The sequence below is a fragment of the Phaethon lepturus genome, unplaced genomic scaffold (genome assembly GCF_000687285.1).
Source record: "Phaethon lepturus isolate BGI_N335 unplaced genomic scaffold, ASM68728v1 scaffold15165, whole genome shotgun sequence".
Classification (NCBI taxonomy): Eukaryota; Metazoa; Chordata; class Aves; order Phaethontiformes; family Phaethontidae; genus Phaethon; species Phaethon lepturus.
Window position 1 is genome coordinate 10,563 of NW_010538632.1, and position 23,803 is coordinate 34,365.

General features: G+C 43.4%; 1 protein-coding gene across 1 annotated transcript; it reads left to right on the plus strand.

The window, feature by feature from the left end:
* Window positions 1–5,265: 5,265 nt before the first annotated feature.
* On the plus strand, window positions 5,266–23,579 carry PARVG (parvin, gamma). Its single transcript, XM_010286894.1, has 12 exons — window positions 5,266–5,344; window positions 5,846–5,910; window positions 9,512–9,614; window positions 10,691–10,831; window positions 11,252–11,367; window positions 13,389–13,444; window positions 14,336–14,358; window positions 16,302–16,363; window positions 16,477–16,545; window positions 17,711–17,812; window positions 21,514–21,586; window positions 23,500–23,579. Exons 1-12 carry the CDS (start codon window positions 5,266–5,268, stop codon window positions 23,577–23,579), a joined length of 969 nt encoding a protein of 322 aa, XP_010285196.1.
* Window positions 23,580–23,803: the final 224 nt, after the last annotated feature.

Genomic DNA, 23,803 nt, shown 5'->3' on the forward strand with positions numbered 1-23,803 from the left:
CCACTGGTAGCTCATTAATGCTTTATATCGTATGTAAAGGGGATATTGGGGAGCCAGACTGTGAAGACTCATGGAGGAAAAGTGAGCTGATCTGACCCAACTAGCGAATTAGTTATTTTATCGGTAGCTGTGGCACTGCAACATTGTGCAATAATCTAGCTCTTGGCCTGAGAAAAATTCACTCGTTGGCTGCCTCAGCAGGTGGCACAGGAGAAATAAAACACCTCTTGACTTTAAAACAGACAAGCCTGTACATCTATGACATTCTCAGAGAATGAAGGAGCAAATTATGCCATTTCGTTTGAATAGTCAATCATTAAACCTCAATTTTATTTGAAAATGTCATCATGAAATGCCTCTACAATCAGTATTCAAGCAGTTGTCTCCTACAATGATCTCTTCCCCAAGTACTGATAAATAACTCGTGCAGGAGGATGGAGGCTGGCAGAACCAGCATGTCAGTCACAGCTTTGAATAGCAAATTTGAATGATGGGCTGCAGAGGCTGGCTGCAGCAAACATGGAAGCTTGCATGGGAGAGCCAAGTCTTCCATCCCTTCCTATTTCTCATTAGACAGCTAACCCCAGGAAGGTGTCCAAACCCAGTCATGTTCCATTTTATGTTGTTTCTGCAGTATGTTTTTCTTTGAAAGGCTGCTATCTAGGACCAAGCCTCACAGAAATGCAGCTTGCCACATGAAGGACTGTGAATGCTAATTATTAGTAATAAGCAACGAGTCTACTGAATGCTAAGGAACTGTAGTTCTCGGGCTCTGAAATGGCAGTGGGAAATCAATGTCGATAAATGTGAGGTGAAACACATGGAAAGAAAAAACAATACAAGCTCTACAGATAAATGATGGGCTCTGAGTGGTGTGTTGCTATTTAGGAATCTTGGGGTATAATAGATAGTTCCATTAAAGTGTCAGCTCGGTGCTCAGCGGTGATCAAAAAAGCAAACAGCATTAGGAATTAGGAGGAGAGGAACAGAGAACACCACCGTGAACACTGCAGTGCACCTCTAAATCTGGGCAGGTCTGGTTCCCAGCGCTTCAAAAAGGCTGTGGTAGCACTGGAGAGGGTTCAGGAAAGGGCGTCCAGGATGATGCAAGGTACTTCGGCGTGGTTTCCCTGTGAAGGACGACTAAGAAGTAGGCTGTGCTTCGGTTTCGGAAACAGATGGCTGTTGAGGGTGTAGGACAGTAGCACAGTATTAACATGGAGTGGTAACACGGTGATGCGAAGAACGTGAAGCAGTTGGTCTCTTTCGCACCGTGCGCAGGGGCAGCCCCAGGGGAAGCTGGCAGGTCAGAACAAGGAGCGGGGGGTCGTGCTCCACGCAAGGTAGAGCCGTGCTCTTCGGCTCCCTGCTGCTGAATGATGGGAGATGACATGTGTTCAAGGGGTGAATGGGAAGTTCATGGGAAGTAAATGTGTTGACAGCTTCTCATTACCACGATCCCGGTTTTGATTTAGGAAGGCTGAGCTGCAGGCTATTGAACTCTTTTAGGGAAGTATCTGTATATGCTTGCTCTGTTTAAGTTATTTTTTCCCCCCCTAAGCTTCTGCTTTTGAGTGCTGTAAGGGACTGGATGCTAGGCAAGCTAGTCTTACCCAGTACAGCAAATTTAGCACTCTGACTCGAGTAGGACACATAGGACTGACAGGATATTAACTTACGCTATTGCAAATTCTTAATTTCAGGCCTTTTCTTACAAGCTTCCAAATTTCAAAGAGTAGCTGCTAATGTTTGGGTTCCTTGGCCAGAGACCAAGGATGCAGCAGGCAGTACTCATCACTTCGAAGTGTACATAGTCAAAGGAAGTAGAGAGATACACAAGTTCAATATCGCAGCAAGTTGAGTTAGTGTAAGTTGTGGTTTACATAGACGATTACAGAAGACTTATGAGCAGGACTTCCCAAGGCATGATGGCTATCAAAAACTTAATTTAAAAGTAAGTTGTCCTTAGATTGCTTTGTATTAATTAACTTTTCTCTCTTGGTTAATTTCATGAGGGCACTCTTATCTCAGATAGCTCAGTTGATCCTCAGGAACGAAATGACTCAATTTCTCCTATCTTATTTTACCAAATAGCTTTTTAGAGACAGCATTCAGTTTTGCAGCCACCACAATGAAGCCAGTTCTCTCGTGACCTTTTACCCTAGTGGCTTGCTGGGAATTTTGTACCTAATTTGTTTTACCAGGCTGATGTGCAAAAGCATCCAATCCCTATTTCCTACCAATATTCTTGGCTTGGCAAAAGCACTGTGAAAACACATGTTCATGATGCACTTTGACTGGAGCCTTTAATAAATATGAGAGAGAGAGAGCCTGCAGAGCAGCACCATGCTATTTGGCATACAAAGCTATCAAGGAGAGAAGTGTCCCTTTGGAGCCCTGCTATGGGCAGCGTGCAACAGCATTTGCAGCAGCTGCCTTGCTCCACTCTGCTTGTAGGGCTGGGTCATCACAGCATCTCACTTCAGGCACCTACAGTAGCAGCTGGGGCTCTCTCTGTGGTAACAGAGTGGAGGTGGGAGCTGAAAAATGCATTCCAGGGCTAGACCCCCGTTTAAATGCTCTGGATTCTCTTTAAAGGTCCTCTGTCCACTCGTTACACAGGGAGCCTTGAGGGTCAAGGCTCCTAATATGGGCATCTCGGGTAGACAGTAGGAGTCCTCTCCTTTGTGAACCTCTAAATGGGGCATCTCGCTTTCTGTTAAAAAAGAACAAGAAGAGTCAGCCTCCCCTCTCCTACAGTGGCCCTGGAGCACTGAACTTCGGAGAGAAGGGAGATCATTTCCCATCCACAAACAGGTAGCACTCCCAATTAGAGAGCAGAGCAGCCATCCATCCCACCAGGTACCCTGTGTCCAGCAGCACCTGGATTTGATGATTGAGAGGAGTGTAGAAAATCTTCCTGGTCATCATAGTGTTGTCTCCTCTGCTCTGGCTTTCATAGATTTTAGGACTATCGTGAAAGGTGAGATCTCTTACTCATGCTAGTACAGACACAAACCATACGCTGCCATGATTGTCCAGGGCTCAGAGCCGTGATCCTTCTGTAGTTCCCTTCACCTCTGCAGACAGCCATTTATTTGTACAGTTGCAGTATACAACTCTGATTTCTTGCACTTGAATCAACATACATTTAGTTTAATAAAGAGCCATCTTACTTCTTGCATGGCTGGATGGCTGGGCCCAAAGAGTTGTGGGGAGTGGAATTAAACCCAGTTAGTGGCCGGTCACAAGTGGTGTTCCCGAGGGCTCAGTATTGGGGCCAGTTCTGTTTAATATCCTTATCAATGATCTGGATGAGGGGATTGAGTGCTCCTTCAGTAAGTTTGCAGATGGCACCAAGTTGGTTGGGGAGTGTTGATCTGCTTGGAGGTAGGAAGGCTCTGCAGAGGGATCTGGACAGGCTGGGTTGGTGGGCCAAGGTCAACTGTATGAAGTTCAACAAGGCTAAATGCCAGGTCCTGCACTTGGGTCACAACAACCCCATGCAACACTACAGGCTTGGGGAGGAGTGGCTGGAGAGCTGCCCGGTGGAAAAGGACCTGGGGATGCTGGTTGACAGCCGGCTGAACATGAGCCGGCAGTGTGCCCAGGTGGCCAAGAAGGCCAACAGAGTCTTGGCCTGTATCAGAAATAGTGTGGCCAGCAGGAGTAGGGAAGGGATCGTTTCCCTGTACTTGCAACGGGTGAGACCAACCTCAAATCCTGTGTTCAGTTTTGGGCCCCTCACTACAAGAAGGATGCTGAGGTGCTGGAGCGTGTCCAAAGAAGGGCAACGAAGCTGGTGAAGGGTCTAGAGCACAAGCCTTATGAGAAGCAGCTGAGGGAACTGGGAGCTGGAGAAGAGGAGGCTGAGTACAACCTGTATCACTCTCTACAACTACCTGAAAGGGGTTTGTGGCGACGTGGGTGTTGGTCTCTTCTCCCAAGTAACAAGCAATAGAACAAGAGGAAACAGCCTCAAGTTCTGCCTGGGGAGGTTTAGGTTGGATGTTAGGAAAAATTTCTTCACTGAAAAGGTAGTTGAGCATTGGAACAAGGCTGCACAGGGAAGTGGTTGAGTCACCATCTCTAGAGGTATTTAAAAGATGTGTAGATGTGGTGCTTAGGGACATGGTTCAGTGGTGGGCTTCGCAGTGCTAGATTAACGGTTGGACTTGATGGTCTTAAAGATCTTTTCCAACCTAAATGATTCTATGTAAGCTGCCTGTAAAGCCTGGCTCTATCTTTTCTGTTGTCTCTGTAGGCAGCATGGCACAGCCTTACATACCCATGGTTAAAAAAATCAGACTCATCTCTGCTTGCAGTGTGGTTTGAGTCACAGCTTCTAGAAGAGTGGGAGATACCATTGCCAGCCTCTTATTCGTAGATAGTTGCTGGTGATAGAGATGAACTTCAGCTGGGTGTTTAGTAAGAGAGTGCATATAGATGGCTATGCAGCCGCTCCACCCAGCTCCGACAACCCCATTCCTTTCTCTGACTTCTGCTGTCCTCTGACATGACTCCTAGCTGTTTTGAAAAATTTTGCACATAATTTTGTGTTTGTTGACAAGGTATTTTCACCACTATATTGTGTATTGTCATTCTGCTTCCATTTGAGGACATCTGGGTTGGGAAGGAAAGTAATTCTCCAATCTATTTAAAATAAAACAATCTTTGAGAAGCCATGCAACTTAATCTAAGTTAGAGATGAAGAATGAGAATGAAGATGGGATTGTCTACCCAGAAACATGTCATTGTTTCCCCACAGCTATACCAGCTGGTGTAATAAAGGAAACTGCTTATATTTATAAGGTTGTCGCAGTAATTTAACTACTGTATTCTTGAATTAATACTTCTTAAGTATTGGTCATTTTTGTAGCAGATATCCATTGATACCTAGGAACTGAAAGCTTTTTCATTTCAGTTGAAATAAGATTTTACTAATCTAATTCATATGCAACAGAATTAGATGGAATTAAGGCAAGTTTTAGTACTTCAGGGCTTTTTTTCCTACGTTTTGTTGATTAACGGGAAAAAGGAAAGTTCTTTTAAACTTCTTTTTCTTTACACACATTTAAATACATTTTCAGAATTTTTTAAAAAAGCAATCCACCAATCATGAAATAGTAACTGAAAAAAAATCTTCAGTTTGTTTGTTTGTTTTCTTCTTAGCACTAATTTTGATCTTTACATGCATTTACTCATGTTCCTTCCCGCTCCTCCCCTGCATATTTTTTACCAGTTTACCAGGAGTGACAAAAGACAATGGATCCGGACTTTTTAAATGTATTTACACAGCCTGCTCCACTTAATCAATTCCTATCTGAGAATGTCATCGCTCAAGGTATGTACTGTATGAAACAGGTCAGAAAAAGAATGACCTGAAGAAACCAAGCAGAAAATGTGCAGTACAAATGAATCGTGTGTTTTTCATCAGTGGTCCCATGGTTTTATCAGCAGTGAGTGGGCTCTGTGTGTGTAATTTGGTTGCTGACTCTCTAGAGGCAGATCATGAAGAAGCAACACAAATTCTAGCTGGTTCTTTAACTGAAATTTAAATTTCACACATAAGGATCTGACCAAGTTTGTTTTTCTCTTTCCGGAATTGTATGTCTAAATCTTACTGATCTGAATTCCATTGAAGCATAATTTCCAACAGCAGTGTTAGTAGTCTGATATACCGTTTTCTCACTCATAAGGAATCAGTTAAAATAAAAAATAACAGTGTTTCTACATATGGCAATTAGTGATATTGGGTAATATTCAACTGATAGCAGATTTTTCAGCAAACTTGCGTTAGTCGTATCTGGTAATCGTAATGGATCTTGTTTGCTTCCTTTCATAGGCGAGAAGAAGAAACTCATAAAACCGACCTCAAGCAACAATCCCAAATTGGAAGAACTAAAACTGGTACCGTTTCTTTTACTATATTGTTTGACCCTCACCTCAAGTTGTTTTTACCTTTCGTGTTAATGCCCGGCTCTGTAAATTGCCCAACTCCTTCGCCCCTGTCCCCCCCTCTCTACAGGTGGGGGCGAGCTCTGCTTTTGGCACTCGGGCTCCACACGAGTAAAGCGGTGCCAGGATGGCTGGGGCGGTGCAGGACCAGGCTTCAAATGCCCAAGAGGGGCCACTGCTGTGCGTCAAGTGGAGTGTAGATTGAAAAACTGAGTTTCTTCTTATATGATACCTCTCCTAACTTGGGACGTGTGGATGAGCCACACCAGAAGTACCCAGTTGCTGCTTCATCGTAATGATAGCGCAACAGCAATGAGAATCCAGCTGGAACAGTGGCCTGTGGCTGAGAGCAAACCCACGTCAGCATTTGCTGTGACTGAAGCGATGTTTGGCTATGAGCAGGGTTGCTGCCCTGATCCCATGATAACAATTTTTAGGGTTGCTGTGCTGATTTGCAACAGTCTTCTGTCTTGTTTTTCCACCTCCAGTAGCAGCTGGCTCGGCTGCGATGCAGCCTGACGATGGTAGCATAGAGCAGAGGGAGAAGGGGTGAAGGGTATGCAAGCCACCAAGAATTCAGGAGAAAAGCTTTCAAGTTGTTGTATGGTACATTGTCTGCTTGAGGTAACTGTGAAGGATAAATCCTATTTCATGGGAAAGTACCTTATTTCCAAGTAATCTTGAAAAACTTCTGTGTGCATTCAGTCACCACGTTCCTCTAATGGCACAGCCCACGGGAAGGCTAGCAGACTGAAATTTCCTGGAAGAAAAGTGGCATGTCTCTCATGAGACCAGCACTTCTTGCATTATGGAGATACTGAAATTGTTATAAATATTATGAAAACCAGCTTAGGCTATGTGCCGAGGTGTGTATTATATGGCATTCATAAATCCATAAATATGTATGTTACTATATTGCATTTTCTTAAACCTTCTTGCACATTTGATCAAAAAGATTTAATTTTTTGTCAGGCTTTCACAATGTTTTTATACAAAAGAGAAAATCTGAAAGGTGGTGCTGCAAAATGCAGTTATGTTGTCTACAGAGACACTGAATTTGTTCTTTCCAGACTGCCAAAACCAAAGAGCTTTCCTCAGTTTATGAAGATTTCTGTGAGCTTCGGTGCTTAATCCATTTCCCATCAGAGGCTCCTGAAACAATGTTATTCACTGCTTATTTTCTTCTCTTTGGATGATGTGTGGCCAGCAGGAGTAGGGAAATGATCGTGCCCCTGTACTCAGGACTGGTGAGGCCGCAGCTCGAATCCTGTGTTCAGTTTTGGGCCCCTCACTACAAGAAGGATGCTGAGGTGCTGGAGCGTGTCCAGAGAAGGGCAACGAAGCTGGTGAGGGGTCTGGAGCACAAGTCTTATGAGGAGCGGCTGAGGGAACTGGGGTTGTTTAGTCTGGAGAAGAGGAGGCTGAGAGGAGACCTTATCGCTCTCTACAACTACCTGAAAGGGGGTTGTGGTGAGGTGGGTGTTGGTCTCTTCTCCCAAGTAACTAGCGATAGGACGAGAGGAAATGGCCTCAAGTTGCGCCAGGGGAGGTTTAGACTAGATATTAGGAAAAATATCTTTACTGAGAGAGTGGTCAAACATTGGCACAGGCTGCCCAGGGAGGTGGTGGAGTCACCATCACTGGAAGTGTTCAAAAAACATGTAGACGTGGCACTTCAGGACATGGTTTAGTGTGCATGCTGGTGTTGGGTTGACAGTTGGACTTGATGATCTTAAAGGTCTTTTCCACCCTTAATGATTCTGTGGTTCTGTGATTCTGTAATGAGGAGGTAGAAGTTGGGTCCCAAGGGAGGCAGTCCTCTGGGTGGCCATCGGTGCCACTGATTGCCTTCTTAATCTGAAGAGTTCATGGCTCCTCTAGAGAAGAGATTGGGATGGAGGCTGGGACAGGGAGCTATCTTCAAGAGAAGAATAAGGGAAGCAAAGAAACTCCCTTGGGAGAAAGACTCTGTTTCACTGCATTTTCATTTTGGGGTGGCTTTGGGTAACTAAGGAACGTGAAATGGCTCACTGTAGTTACTATAAATATCAAACTGTGTGGAAAATAGAGGATGGTTACATTTGGAAGCCAGTAGCAAACTTTTTGAAGTATTCCCTTTCTCCTTTCCCTATTTACTCATTTTTAGACACAACACTCTGCTCTGCAGGTGAGGGGGGCCCCAACAACTGGCCCGAAAGCAGACTTGTGTGAGCTGCAGGCTGTGGATGTGGCTGTTCAGAGCCGAGATAGCAAATGAGGGATCACACGGATCTGTACTCAGCAGTGTTTTCTGCTTTTCTGACTCCCATCTGGTTATACTGTTATGTTTGGGGTACCACTGTATCCCTCACACACCTAAAGCATCGCTAGACCTTAACCTGGAAGCATTAGTTGAGGAGCACAGCTTTCTGCGCTAGAAATTTCTTGTTACTTCGTAGCTGAGGAAGTATATTACAAACTCTTTGACAGCATCTCAGTTCGGGCAAGTGTTGGTGCCAGGTGCTTTTGTTTCTTGAGCAGTTTCAAGCATCTCAAGGGATTTTTATTTTTTTTTTTTTTTCCAAATTGCTTTTTACTTTTTTCTTAATGTTGGCTAACTTGCAGGGACCTGCTATGAATCTTCTCCTCCATTTACAGCGAGTGAGAAGGATATTATCCACACAACAAACTCCAGACACTCACCTGTAGCAATAATAGCAATACAAGCAATAGCCACCCCTCTTTCGAGAGGTTCTTGTTAACAACCAGCTGGGGCTACTGCTTTTCGGTTCTGCTTCAGCAGCTCATCTTCCCTTTCTATCAGCGTATGTGGATAAAACACATGCTTGGGGAAGTGCTGAGGAGCTCCTTTGGTCTCTTGTCTAAGACCACAGTGCTCAAGGAAGGGGCTGCAGGGCCATGGGAATGCAACTGGGAATGTGGTTCCTTTCCAGTCGTATCCAGCCCTTGGCTTCCTGAGCAGCTTCCCCTTGCAAAGGCAGGAAGGATATTGGAAAGGGTGATGGGAGGATTGCCACGTAAGAAAGCAAAATAAACAAAATACTTTTTTCCCCCAAAAGAGGTATTTGGAGACTGATTAATACAAAATTTCAGAAAGAAAAAGAAAACAAAAATAGGAGAGGAAAGGGAGATTGGATGACTACGAGAAACAACCAACAGAATGAGTGAAGCCTCTTTTCTTAGAACTTCTGTCTGACGGTTGAATTTGTGTGAATTCTGTGATGTCTAATGAAGGCAGGGGTTGGGAGGTGCACTCTGCAGCCTTTTCCCTGATGAAAGTGAGAACAGGGTCTGTCTCTCCACCTGTATAACTATTTCTACAAAATTCATAGGAATATAATTTGTGAGATGTCCATCTCTCTTGAAAATTAGGGAGAACTAACTGATACTTAACTTCCCTTTAAAAAGCAACCAAAAAGCACAAAGGAAGTGGTGGTTGAAAGCAAACCAAGATGTGAGATAAGGGACTGAAGAGAAAGATGAAACACAATATAGCACTGAGTGCTATCCCCTCTAAACAAGAAGATTGTAATTGCTTTGTTTTCCTCCGCAGTTGCTGATTGACTGGATTAACACAACTCTGAAAGAGGAACACATAGTAGTTAAAAGTCTGGAAGAGGATCTGTACGATGGGCTGGTGCTTCATCATCTTTTGGGTAAGCTGCTGCTTTGAGTTTAGCTCGCAGACACGTCGCGGAGGAACTTCCAGGTCAGAGAATAAACCTCAGGAATCGCAGCAGCAGTGATCTGCTGGGGCCTCGCTCCTGGCTGGCAGCGCGGGCGCCGCGCTGGGAGCCGTCTCTGGTAACCGCAATTCCAAACAAATGCCAACAAATTCCAAAAAACTATGGGCTTTATAGATTTTTTTTTTTTTTTCTTCTATGAAAGTCTCTTTACCTGCTAGTTAACATAAAAAAAAAAGGTCAACGTTGAAGTGTGAAATTACAGTGCCTCTGAAGGGAAGGGGGCTTCATAAGCTGGGAGCACAAAGGTGACTTGTGATGCTACCAGAAACCTTGGATGGAATCGGCACTATATTTTTCATGTTCTCCTGCTTTAAAAAAAATAGCAAAAAGTTCTGGGTCTAAAGCATGGGGCTGGAACAGTAACTGATGAAAATCTAAAAGGCTTTCTACGCTACGACGTGCTTGTGTAAAGATGTGACTTCTTGGAACAGCCTGTTGGTCTATTTCTATATATCCATCTCTCCTGAACTTACTTCATTTTTTTTCCCCTTTCACTCCCTTTCGGGATGTCTTTCAAATCATATCTCATTTTGGTCAAGGCTGAGGGCAGCAGTGTGAACAGGATTGGCTTATTTTCGTAGTTTACCTGCCTGAGCAGTGAGCTGGGATTTCTTCTATATGTGTGAGTTGATACTGCCTTTGTACACTACCTACAGGAAAGATTCACCCACTGGATTCCCGTAGCTTTCTCTAGGAAAAGGAGGAACATGGAGTGCTAGGTTTGGGGGATGATGCAGCAAGGAATGACTTGAGACATGTCCTTTTGCAGAGCTTCACTGATTTTTTTACTAAGGCTTTCAGAGAGCGCGGGAGTTTAACAAGGCATACAGCTGTGGGATGTGGGTCTGTGGAAACAAGTGGTATCAAAGATTTAAAACAAGAATTTCTGTGCTTTGCTGTCATTTTATGTTTCTGATTTTTTTTTTTTTTTCCCTATGGTGGTGTTAAAATACATCCTTCTCCTTCCTGTGGTCTCTCTGTCAAAGAAAACCTAGGATCTCTCAAGCTGGATGTTGACAAGATCGCATTAACAGAAAAAAAACAGCGACAGAAACTCTCTGTGATTCTGGAAGCTGTGGCTAAGTGTTTGCAACTGGAAGAAAGTCAGCTGAAATGGAGCGTGGAATGTAGGTGCAGAAGTGCAATTGGAGAAAATTATCCATCATGGGGCTTCCTCTGCTATAAGGCTGCTATGAGGCAAGGGGGTGCCAGAACAGTAATTAAACATCCCATTTTCAATTACTAGTTGAATCAGAAGGGAGACAGGAATATCTGACCTGACTGGGTCATGCAAGGTGCATCCTCTAGGTGTGTGGCTTGTGGACCACTTAACAGCCCTCAGTGTCCATGTGTGTCTCTCACAAAAACGACTTTTACGATGTGGTATTGCTGAACTGTGATATTACATAAACCCCAATCTGATGTCCCACTTGTGTTATGGCCCTCCAGGACTTGGGGATCCTCTGCACAGGGAGAATTTATGATACCGGAGTGAGGTTTACTTGTTTTGCACACTAAATGTTGTTTTCTTGCTTTACACGGAATAGCTATCTTGACAAAGGACTTGCTGAGCACACTGCATCTTCTGGTTGCAATAGCAAAGCACTTTGAACCCAACCTGGCCATGCCTCCAAATGTTCAAGTGGAAACAATCACCATTGAGGTAATTATAGTTTCAGTATTTGTTACAGTAGATCCTAAGACCTTTCACAAGACTAATTTGCTTCGAATTAGGGAGAAATGTGTGTGCAGCTGTGAAAGAGACACTTGTATTTTCTGTGAGCTGTGCCTTTTAACTTCTGAGTTTGCTGGACTAGGCTATCATTCTGTTCTCCGTTCAGATGCTGTATCATTAAAAGGGTGGAAACACTATGCTGTTTGTTCTCCTTGATCAAAAAAAGGAATGGTCCAAACTAAAAACAGCTGTTGATCTCTGTAAAGAAGAAGAAATTCTGCTGTTACTATCTCTAAGTGTTTTAAAACAGAAGCCTGCACTCATAGATTGTGACACTGGTTTAATGCTGAGGGTTTATTTCTTTAGGGGAAGGCAGTTTTTTGCTCCCCTTCCACTGAGGTCCCATTTTTGTATTTTTCTCTACAAGCTGAGATCTACATGCTTTCTTCCTCTATTTGGTTTCTTAAAGTCAACTCTGGAACTTTAGGAGAACATCAAATATCATGCCATTTGGGATATAATTGCAAAAGTTAGCACCGCTGTGCTGCAGTTTTAACAGCGGGTTTGCAATTCAGTGGCGTCGGGAGCCCAGCACACAGGCTGTACGGCGTGACCGAGCGCTCTTCCCTCCTTGGAGCATCATAACTGGAACTGCATGCCCTTGGGCTACGTCTGTCACCTCAGGAGATTTAAAAGTGTCCTGGAGGGACGGGGGCTTGCTTCTGCAAAGGCAGCCATTGTGGCCCCATCCCAGCCGGGCACTTCAGCAGAGGAGTGGTCTCTCTGATACCTAATGGGAGTCCAAATTGCGCATTGTCCACGCTCCAGTCGTGGGGGTGACAGCCCGGACGCCGAGGAAAGTGACTTGCGGGCCTGTGAGTGCTTCAGCTGCACAGAAATTGGGAGCGATTATCTGTGAAACCACAGCATCGGAAAGGGCTGCTAAACCTTGAGAGAGAGAGGAGCAGCAATGGAGATAACGGGGTTGTGGTAGTGAGCTGGTTGGGAATCGCGCGATTGGGATCGTAGGAGAAATCAGTACCCCTGGGGGGAACGGCAATCGTTACGTCAAAAGTGAGGAAAGCCCATGAAGACACAGCTCAGAAGAGGGGTCAAGGGCAGGAAGGAGGAAATGTTGAGGAAACCCAAAGGTGACCAGAGAAGGCCTGGCCTTTCTGTGATGTGCCTGCAGGAGGCACCTGCCCTTGCCCGGGTGGGGCTGGGTGCGCTCCTTTTCAGCGATGAGTTGACCCAAAGCAGTTGACTCAGTATGTAAACAGGGTGTTTTTTACTGCCCAAAAGGGGGGAGTGGCAAACACCAAAGACTTTCCTGTGATGAGGCATTTGCCAGGTGCCTGAATAAAGCAGCAGGCATGCCCATCCTCTCCTATCTCTTCAGTCTGTCAGTTGAGTTGAAGCACTGGGGTTTTTTGATGTTTGGTGGAGTACTAAGATTTATATAGAGGAACAAAGATACAAAACCATAAGCAAAGATCTCAGGTGGCTTCAGAAATAGTAAGAATTGCCAACCTAATTCTAAGCAACCCACCAAACCTAAGTCCTCTGCAGGGGGGATTCATTAATGGGTGGCAGGCCATGGCGTGAGGTTATTATAAGGCAAAGCGACCACCTCCAGTACTGTAAAAGTGAAGAGTCCTTAATGCAGTGAGGTGCTCAAGGAAATCATTGCCTGCCCAAAGCAGTTTGATGCATTCATTAAGTCTCCAGGTGAACATGCCAGCCTCTGAAATTCACCAGCTGAGGGACCATGTGCTTCTCCATTGGCTTCCTCTAATGAGGAACCACGTAACTTCTGGTTGAAGAGTGAAGAGAGCAGAAGGGAGTAGCAACCTCTTAAAGTGCTATACTGATTGTGCTGGACTTCTTGAATAAATGCCCTCTGATGATCATTTAAGGCAGCAAACAGGTCGTGAAAGCATCATTAATGCTTATGGATTTTTTTTTTGTGTAATGAGCAAACACAAAAATATTTATTGTCTTTTCAACAGAACACCTCCAGAGGATTAAAGACAGCGAATGTGGTGGAATATATCACAGAAAACAAGTAAGAGGGGATATATCTGTTTTTTACACTGTCAATCAGAAAGGAAATGTTGTGGGTGTTTTCTGCCTTAGAAAAAATAGCTGGGGTCGTGATGACAAAAAGCGTAAACTCAGGAATGCATATGCATGCAAACTGTTTCTCTGATTTCTTTCCTTCCCCCCCCCCCTTCAGATTTGGCATTATGATATAATACCCTTCTTTACTCTTTATATAAAATTCTCTAAAATAATGTATATGACCATTTATGAGGCTTAGTGTTTGTCATTGCCATGGAATAGAATAACAAATATAATAATAAAAATTGAGTCCTGTAAATTTACCTGTCCTAGACTAAACTGGAAACTTTTTACAGCCACAGTGGTTTAAATCTACTTTTAATGTATTGCTATTGTGTCATTAAATAAAGAGAAAGGAAACAGTTGGTTTTTTATTTTACTGTGGAAGAAAGGTTTGAGCTTGCTGAGTTTGTGAGGTACTGTCATTAACGGAGTTAAGCAGTAGGATACCATTTATATACTGAGAAAATACGGACATCATTCCAAGAACTAGAAACAGATTTTCCTACTATCATCTTTTATATGCTAGAACATCTTCAAGCTCTAATGTCATGAGCAGCTTATTGGAAGAGGATATTATGGATTGTGCTTATAAAATAAATGTTCTTTGGTTTGTGGGCTAGTTAAAATCTCATATACTTCCAAGAGCCTATACAGATATACAGTGTACTTAAAAATGTCTGTTGGAAAGTTACTCTAACATAAAGTTAATGGAGCTTTGTACTGTATCTCCTGCTTTACAAGATAGCTGATGGCCCAGATAAGCTTTGATTTATGAATAAGATTAGTTCTACTGAATGCTTTTTCTAATTCTTGCTTTTTATTGCACTTTTAGAGAGAATTCAGAAGCGCAGTCAAGTAAGTACTGGCATTGCCAAGTTCAGTGTTTTGCTATTATGTGCTATTATATACCACATTCTGATCCATTTTTACCTCATGATAAAATCAGTATCCTCCCACTAGAGTTGATAGAGATTCATAGATTTCTCTTTAGTGTTTTTCTCCAACTATCTTCTGTTAATACCATTACCATGTGTGTTCATACCAACACGATATAGTTTGGAAGTTGGGTGGTCGCTTTGCCTGTGGACTACAGGCAACAGATGGGAGGTGAGACAAGAAACAAAACAGTGGGTTGATGACCCAGCAGAGAAGACCTGACTGGGGGAAAAGTATGCCTTGGATTTACACATTGACCTCGTTCACTGTTGGAACTATTTATAAGCATAATGGCTTGAGAATTGCGCTTCTAGTTGCTACCAGTTTCCATGTAGTTTCCTTTCTGCAGTTTGCAAATGAGATTTTGAAATCTACTGGTACTCGATTATGGATGGCAGCTCAGTAAAACCCAACATCCCCATGGTTTTTACCCTTAGGGCTTTTGAGGGCTGTGAAACACTTGAGGTGAAAAGTGTCCATGTGGACAGAGCCTGCAGAAGGTCTGGGCGCTGCTCCGGCTTTAGCGTGAGCTTGCCTTCCTTGCTGCAAAGTAGCACGTTGCATCCCCAGTGAATCAAGATGACCATTTTCATTCTCTGCTGTGCCCTTTATGTTAGCATTTTCATCCTTTGCAGAGGTGCAAGCTATATCATTTAATACATATTTATCACTTATTCCACTGAGTGGTCTCAGGCGTGGGCTGAAATTGTGGGGGAAAAAAAAACCCACAACCCACCCTGTAATTAGGTGTTCCTTCCAGTGGGCTGATTCTGCTGGGAAGAGAAATCTGCAGTTCACTCTGAAATGCTGTCTCTCTCCCTCTCTATTTTTGACACGGTTTTCTTACCAAAGAGAGAACTCCCAAAGCGTGGCTCCAGAAGAGGGCTCTCTCGTTTGCGAGAGCGTTGCAGGTTTCAGACTGTTGCTCTGTGATTTGTTTGATGGATTCACCCGTTCCCTGACAGGGAGGACAGAGAAACAGGAGGAAACCCTTCTGCAGCGGAGCCTTCTCTCTTGCTGGCTTTTGGGAGGAACCTTCCTTAAGCAAAGCTGCCTTTGCTTTCCTGCACCGTAGAAACTGGTTCCCCGTTTAGTTTTGCTGCCAGACTGCCCTTGGTTTTTTTTTAAGGCTGTTTCAAATGCTTCAATCGTGCATGAAACAGCAGCCGTGCGGCCGGGCTACCGTGAGGAGATGTATCCTGCTCTCACTAAACCTGGGCAGAAGGTGGAGGTGGGGGTGGGTGTTCTCAGGGACTTTGACGAATCTCATTTCCTCGGCGATGTTTAAACTCGTGCTAGTTCTCTGCCAGCGCTGCTGGCACCGGCTGCGTGCCTGCCTTTAAACTCGTCCTTTTGGAGGTCCGTGTACTTCCAGAGGAAGGGCAGTGTCTCCAAACCCAGTACCTAGTTTGTGGTTTTTTGAAGGGAGTGGGCTGTTTTTCTGCAAATCTGATGTACCTGATGTTTCTGTTGGGGAGGGAGCAGTACAATGTATAGCTCTTCTTCTCTGCTTACAACATTTTAGCCCAGAGGTTCAGGGTTAAAAAAAAATCATAACTGAAAAGAGAGAAACTGTAGAGACGCAAAACTTAGCCGTTGCTCAGACCGGTGCCGGCACAAATCTTGAGAACCTCTGCAGGCGAAAAGTGCAGAGCTGAGTGGAGTAACTTGTTTTCTCTGATGTAGTCAGGCTGAAGGGAAGCCTGTCACCCTGTCCTCTGACAAATATGAAAGCAGGATTTTTCCCCATCTCCCTGTGACTCTTCGTCCTTGGCTTATAAGGTGTGAACACCTTTCTCCTTCTGGAGCCTTGGATCTGACGGTTTTTCCAAATAATACCAATTAATGTTGTTTTGATACAGAAGATGATGCCTTTGATGAATTATTTAGCCGTGCTCCAGATAAGCTGGAAGCTGTAAAAAAGGTAATTTGCTTTTTTAACAGACATCAACATTTGTAAGGCAAAACATAATTCATGACTTCACTGAAAAAAGTTATCTTTTCTTCCACCTTTTCCTCCCCTTCTGTTTTCTTTAGATATTTTTGCAATTTGTCAACCAGCACGTTGGAAAATTAGGATTAAATGTGAAAGACATCGACTCTCAGGTAGCCTGCTCTAAGCTGCATTTTAACCACGTTTTGTCATCCATTGGAGTGTTTCCTCTCACCAACAGGATTCCTCCTTTTTGTTGTAATAGTTTGAAACTTGGCAACGTAACAGTTATTTCTAGCTTCAGGTTACAATATCAGGCTTCAGTATCTGATGTTTCTGAAGCTGATAAGTCATGAAAAAATACGGCTTTGTATTGAATACTGCCCTTGTAATGCTACAGGGAGTAATTTTCAGAGTCTGCCCAACTCCTATGGACGCTCTTTCTGTCAGGATGGAAATAAGGGCGTTCTGACAACTACGCTGAGAGCCAAGTTGATTTGCTGCTGCTTAAGTGATTTTTTTGATGCTGGATTTGCTTCACGGTAGGAAGGCCTGATTTTCATTCCGTTTCAACGCCTCATCCTTTGAACGCCGAGCTTTTTTAGAGCCCGTGAAATCGCAAGAGCAGCGCCCGTCAGGCACCTCGGGGTCACCTCCCGCACCTCCACTGTCCTCCTCTGCCGCCGCCACCTCCGGGGCGGGCAGGCGGCGGCTGGGGCAGAGCCAGGGAGCCGCGGCATCCCCTCCGGGGAGCGAGCGAGTGATGGGAGATGAGCTCGGGAACGTCCCTCGTGGCTTTTTCTTTCCCTGCTTTGGCAGACGCGCACGCGATAACTGCAGGGGAAATCAGCCCACAGCTCTCGCTTGGCTCCAGGCGTTCGAAACCTCAGCGCAGCCGCGGTCCCTGCGATTTTACGCCGCGTGGGTGAGCAGCGGAGCTCTGCCCCGGCGCTCTTTTGGGTTTTCCTGCTGGGCACCCGTGAGGAAGGAAGTTTTGCCAGTGTTTTGTTGTAAATCTCGGGCACGAGGCACAACTTTCTTTTATTTATAGTTGCGCGTTTGTCACTTGTGGTTGTCTGAAGTCCCTTCGCATCTGGAACAGTTTGTTTTAACAGCTGTCCTTTTGCAAGGCCGTATTTTTATTTAACGTGAGCTTGGGTGCCTTATGTAGCTAAACACGAAGTTCACCGTAGAAGGGGTTGGGGGAGCGGAGTCATTAGGCTGCCCGCTTGCCAGAGTATCATTTAAACTCCTTTGTCGCTAGAATGGCATTTATCGCAGTAATTTACTAAAAGCCGACGTAATAAATAACTAATATTCCGATCATTCTTCATCCAGTTTGCAGACGGAGTTATCTTACTTCTGTTAATTGGACAACTGGAGGGTTACTTTCTGAATTTAAGGGATTTCTTCCTGACTCCAGCTAGCACCACGGAGATGGTAGGTTGTTATTTAATTACTGAGAGCTTGAGGCTTCAAACATCTTGTGTATTTAATGCTTCTGAATGTCATTGAAGTCCTACACATGGACAATGTTTGCAGGATGGTGGTTTGGAACGGTACAAGGGCACGAGCTTGGTGCTATAAAAACACCTTGGGACAGGTCAGTGTCTTCTTGAAAAGTAATTGTTATCTCATGGGAGGCAAACTATTGTTACTTGCCGTTGTTAGGCAGACACATGCTTCTGAAGCCTTCCAGTGAGAAATACAGAGGCTCTGTGTGGAGGGGAATTGGTATGCTATCTCCTACACATCTGTCCTGCAAACAACATTTTAAAGTGGTTGACACCTCTTGCATGCCAGAACTGAATCCCTACAGGTTTCCTTACGCTGTCCTGAAAATATACCTTAATCGAGAAATGACCAGAACATTTTGAAGGCCCCCTCTGTGCTTAGGAAGCTCTTGAGAATTTACATCTTTTCCTCCCTGGAGGCAGGGAGCTGTAACCTACCCAGCCAGACTTTCTTGACTCCTTTTTCAACCTCTACCAGGAAGATTTCATCCGTGCTTTAAAAGAAAAAGGTGGCATCAGCCAGAAGGCAGTGCATGCTGGGCTGCTGGTGTAAATGCTTCCTCCACAGATTTACGATGTTGATGTATTTTGAGATATTTGAGATATTTTCAAATTGTCTCTGGTGTGTGGGTAGGGGTTTTTCACTTGGGTCGCTGAATAGCGCTGAAAATCTTGAAACCATAGCTATTTCTCCTGGGTTATACTCAGTTAGATCTCTGAAGGTGAAATGCGTCAGATCCTTTTTGCTTGAGAGCTGCCTGAGAAGGGAATCTCTCCCCCGGCATGGTTTGCATTTACAGCTTCCCCGCACAGACGAGGCTTTCGTCCGATTCCTGACCTCACCGCAGTTAATCGCCCTGGGCAGTATTTTTTTGTAATGAAAATTCTCAGAGGTCCTGTATTAATTAATAAATACTCCTGTGGAGCTTAATAAAAACATTTAAAAGCACAATTGTATGAGACCTAGGTTCAAATTTTGTCAAAAATTCATTGCTGTAAGTTGACAACTGCTAAAGCTATTGGAAAATTCAGGGTTTTTTTAATCTTAGAGGATTCAGAAATGGAAAATATATTTTGAAGGGTTGAATGAAACAAAATCAAAGCATGTACTTGCAGTTGATTGTCTTCCCTTTCTCCCCATCCACCCAGTTTTCAAAATGGTTCCTCTGATCCATTGACTTGGAAATAAATTTTTAGCATTTCCAGTAACTTTATTCAGAAGAAGTCAACAAATATTTTTTTTATTTAGAATTTTGTAGATAATATTGTTCTTCTTGGATAATCCCTATTCAGGCCTCACAGATCTCTTTCAAGAAATGAAATATCCCTACATTTTGGGTACAAATCTGAGCTCAGAATTTCTTGTTCTTACCCTGCATGTGCTGGTCACTGGCCCCAGAGAGGAATATCATGGGATTGGGTACTGGTTCGGTCCAGTTCTCTACACCCTAGTAATTTCACTTTAGCAAAGTTACTTCCACGTATTAGGCTTATTGTTGAACAGTTTGCCAAAGTGGTATTTACTGTTCGTTTCTCCTCTGCTGTTTATTACAAGATGAAAAGTGGGATGACAATACAACTCAAAATATTGAGCGACCATAGTTCAACCGTCATTTGTACATAAAATGCGTCTTTCAATTCCCCTGTGCTTTCTAGCTCCCTGTCATTTTAGACGCTCATTGGTACAGTAAAGTATGAAAATGTAACCTTTGCTCAGATTTAAAACATGTCATTTGCGTTATAAAAATGGTGACGACCACGCGCACCGTTATGATCAGTGTGGTGCATCAACTTTCCTTCAAGCTGGAAGCTTGTGGTTCAAAACTGGTACGTCCTCTTCAGGAATCGCAAGGAGGGGAAACTGGGATGGAAGCAGTGATACTGAGGAGGAAATAGAAACAAGAAATCGGGAGGGCAGGAGTTAGAGGGACAGGAGGGGTGAGGAAAGCGGGAGCAGAAATTCGGGTGGTGACCCACCTACAGGTGCAAGAAGATACCGCTGCACGTGGGTAGGTTTGTTGCAGGTTTTTTTGGTGTTTATTACCAAAAAAGTGAGGTTTACAAGTAACTGTAAAGAAAGTTCAGCTCTGGGCGCTCACGTATATAGAAAGGTGTGTATTCTGAGACAAAGAATATAATCACAAAATAGGTCAGGCTGAAATTAGGGGTGAACTTTGTGCAGTCAGGAGATGAAGAAGATGATGAAGGAAGGGCCCCTGTGCTTATCAAAATTGTGTAAACTTGGTACTTTTGCCAAAACACGCCCAGAGCTGAAATAGCCCAAATGTCCTGACCTCTCTGTGATTGTGAGTCCTAGAGAATTGCCCAGCTCTTTCGAGTCTGGAAGTGCAGCTGGATGAAAAAACTTATTTTTCTAGGTTGCCTTTTTTTGGCAATTATCAGTATTTCTGTCTGAAGATCTATTTTGAAATCTGCATGTTATCATTCCCTGCAAATGTTATACGCATCACAGTGAGGGAAATGTGCCCCTTTTACCTATGATGGTTCGTGAAGGAAGCACTTGATTTATTCATTCCAATCAGAAAATTTGTGTAGATCTGTATGAACTTAAGCTCTCTTGGCTGCTGACTATCAGAGGAAGAAAACAAGCCCTAATCCAAGCTGTCAGTCTCGGTTACTTGTAAGCCAAGGAACCAGGTAAAACATAGATTTATTGCCTCACTTCGGAGCACACAGTTTTTGCTTGCCTTATGTGTGCGGGACCCCTGTGCCTACTGTCAGGAGATAACAGGGATCAGCGCGGCAGCAGTTGCGATGTGCCTCCCGAAGGATAAATTGCTCAGTAGCCTAAGGAATGTACAGAGAGACAATTTGAAGTTTGTTCAGGTCTTGTTACGTCATTAGAGGAGGGGAGCTTGCTAATTACCAGCCAAGTAAACAACTGCCCTTACGCTGTTAGAAGCTAGTAATGGGATATTATATTACTTTAAAAAAAATCATTCATGACTACTGGATATGCATGTGATGCTGCTTTTATGTGGAGAAAGGAGAGGAAAAAACAGAGAGGAAGAATCAGGAAAAAAACCCAGCCTTCATTCATAGACGCTTAATTTCTCATGAGTAATATTAAGGATATCATCAATACTGTTATTGTGTATAGGTATCTTTATATGTTAAAGCATAAACTTCTAGCTCAGAAATACAGCTGATCAGAAGATTTCCAATCTTTGTAATTCTGAGTGAAATATAGAGAATATTTTCTTATTTTTTTTGTCTGTTCCAAATGTGGTAAGCATATGGGCATCGTTTAAAAAAAAAAAAAAAGAAATAAATTCATGCATCTATTAGATCCAGTTATGAATCTAGCCTGTTTTCCCCATGGAAACATCCATTAACACAGGACTTTCACCTGCAAGGTCTATTTTTAAATAAATGGATTCTTCTGCGCACCTCTGGGATACGTTTTGCTGGAGATGGATTTTTACATCCGATTTTATACGATAATTGGTAGAACTTCTGAAGAGCACTCCATCAAAACTAAGGAGATGAATATGAGTACATATTTATGACTCAGTATCTTCAGCTACTACTTTTTAAAACCTCTGGGCCACTGCACCATCGGGTGGAAAATATTTTCTGTTATATTGATCTGTCTCTCATCAACAGCTTCACAACGTTAACCTTGCGTTGGACTTGCTGACAGATGGAGGTCTTCTGAATTTTTCTGTGAACTCTGAAGGTGAGTCGTGACACACAAACTTCTCTGGAATACAACTGCTAATATCCTGGCTTCGCAAAAGTGAGGGTAACTGAAGAAAGTAGGTTCTGCAGTGTGACGCTGACACGTTTCATTTAATGGCTGCCCCACAGCTCCTCATTCAGAATGAACAGCAACCAAGCTGAGAATTGTTTTGAACAATTGTTACTTCTATACTAAAAACGTGCAATTGTTATAAGTTTAGTAACTTTACGGTAAACTGTTTAATAAGTTAAAGATTTAAACCAGTGGCAGCTCCTAGGGAAATTACAGCGGCTGAGCTGGAGGGAAAACTATTTTCCTAACTCATCAGAAGTTTTGGTGCGTTAAAAACAAGCTTGTTTCATGTGGAAAGACACCTTGCAGAATATGTCCTGAAACTCGGAAACACTGACTGCTCTATTCAAACCCAGCAGAGCTGGTGGGTCAGTCTCCTGAATGTGAAATACATAGGTTTTCAGTGCTATTCTGCCTAGTTCAGACCTGGGAGCTGAATGGTGATCTACATCCAAATGAATGCTTTCATTGCTGAGTTAATGTACATTCGTGTTCTCCTCTCCTGCCTCACCACAAAAAAGTTTCCTTTGGATGAGTCAAATTTGCCAATTAAAAAAAAATGCTCCACAGAAAAATTTTTGACCAGCTCCTGGTGGGGTGATGGAGGCAGCTACAATAGCGGATGGTGCTGTGACTGCTTAGCCTGACCCCCTGCAAAGTGCAGGGCATGCAACCTCACCCCATCAAAAATTTGTTGTTGAATAAGGAAATCAAATATTTATTAAAAATAGAAAGCGTTCTCTCTTCCCCTGTGAGTTATTCCTAAGCAAGTGGGTGCATGTATTCAGCACAAAACCCATGGCATCATGGAGAGGGAAGGATACAGTTCAGGATTTTCTTTGGTTTTTATTTTGTTTTCTTTTTCTGCTAATGCTTTGGTGATGTTGGCAGTTTGCATGACGGGCATGCACGAATTGTGGGCTTTTTGCCATATTGCGTAGAACTAGGAGTTTGGGAAGCTATTTATGTTAACTTTGAAAAGAGTAATCTGCGTGAGCTCAGGTCTCCATGCTGAGATCCACCTTTTGTAGGAAAGGAGTTAAACCCATGCTTTCTCTCCTTCCCTCCGGCTGTTCTGCACTGCCTCAAATACAGAGTTGATCAGTATAAGAAATAATTGGTGCCAACGTCTGCAGGCCCTTTGGCTTCATTGGGAAAATCCTTAGCTAGTGATTTTATTTAATATGATTTAGGGGTACTTACTACAGCTACACTATTTAGACTGTTCAAGGATCCCATTTACTAGAATTTCATTGTTAGTCTTTCTCCCGGTGATTCACAGCACTGTAAGAAGAACAGTAAACCCTCTAAATCAGTTCGGCTCTTCCGTTGCAATTTTTAAATACAAGAGCAGTTTGTTTAGCCAAGAACACGGAAGCTGAAAACTAAATGAAAAAAAGGAAAATGGCCAACAGCAGCAAAACGTGATGGAAACATCACAACCAACAACAAAAAAAAATAGTGTCAGGTAATTCCCAACATGATTCCTGCCGTAGAAGAATCATGGAAAATTAAAGCTGTAAAGTCCTATTAAATTACCTGCTCTGTTCTCTGCTAGTGAAGAATTATTTCTTACCATGCATTATTTATCCTGTCTTCCAGCAAGATAGTGCAGTGAAGGTCCCCTTTCTGTGGTGCTTTTCCTTAACTGCATTTAATAAATAAATAATCTGCTAGCTCTGTAGTTCCTGTGTTGCTTCTTGTTACAATTAGATTGTCTAAGTTCACGTTATAACTGGGGAAAGGTGGGAGATTGTCTTTGGCAGTTGCAGTCTCTCTCTGTTCCAGGGACTGCTAATACTTCCCATCTGGTTTTGTTGTTTCTTGTGTATCCACAGACATTGTGAATGGAGACATGAAGACTACAATGCGGATTCTGTACTGCTTGTATTCCAAATACAAGACCAAAGAAACATGAAGAGCAAGGCCAAGAGCTCGGGCTTCCCCCCCCCCCTTTCTTTTTTTCCCCCCTTAGTATGTCACGGGCCAGTTTTTGGTTTCCCAGCTCTGTTTGCCACTGTTTACGTGCATGCACTTGCGTTTGACACTTGCTGTATTAACGCTGTATATGCAAGTGCACATATATATTCACGCAAGGTTTCACCTGCGCTGCCTGCACAACTGTAAGTGTGTGTGTCCGTG

Coding starts and splice junctions, on each gene's coding strand:
- PARVG (XM_010286894.1), top strand. CDS start 5,266: ATGGATCCGGACTTTTTAAATGTATTTACACAGCCTGCTCCACTTAAT. Junction 11,368..13,388: donor TGGAAACAATCACCATTGAG/GTAATTATAGTT, acceptor TCTTTTCAACAG/AACACCTCCAGAGGATTAAA. Junction 13,445..14,335: donor GAATATATCACAGAAAACAA/GTAAGAGGGGAT, acceptor TTGCACTTTTAG/AGAGAATTCAGAAGCGCAGT.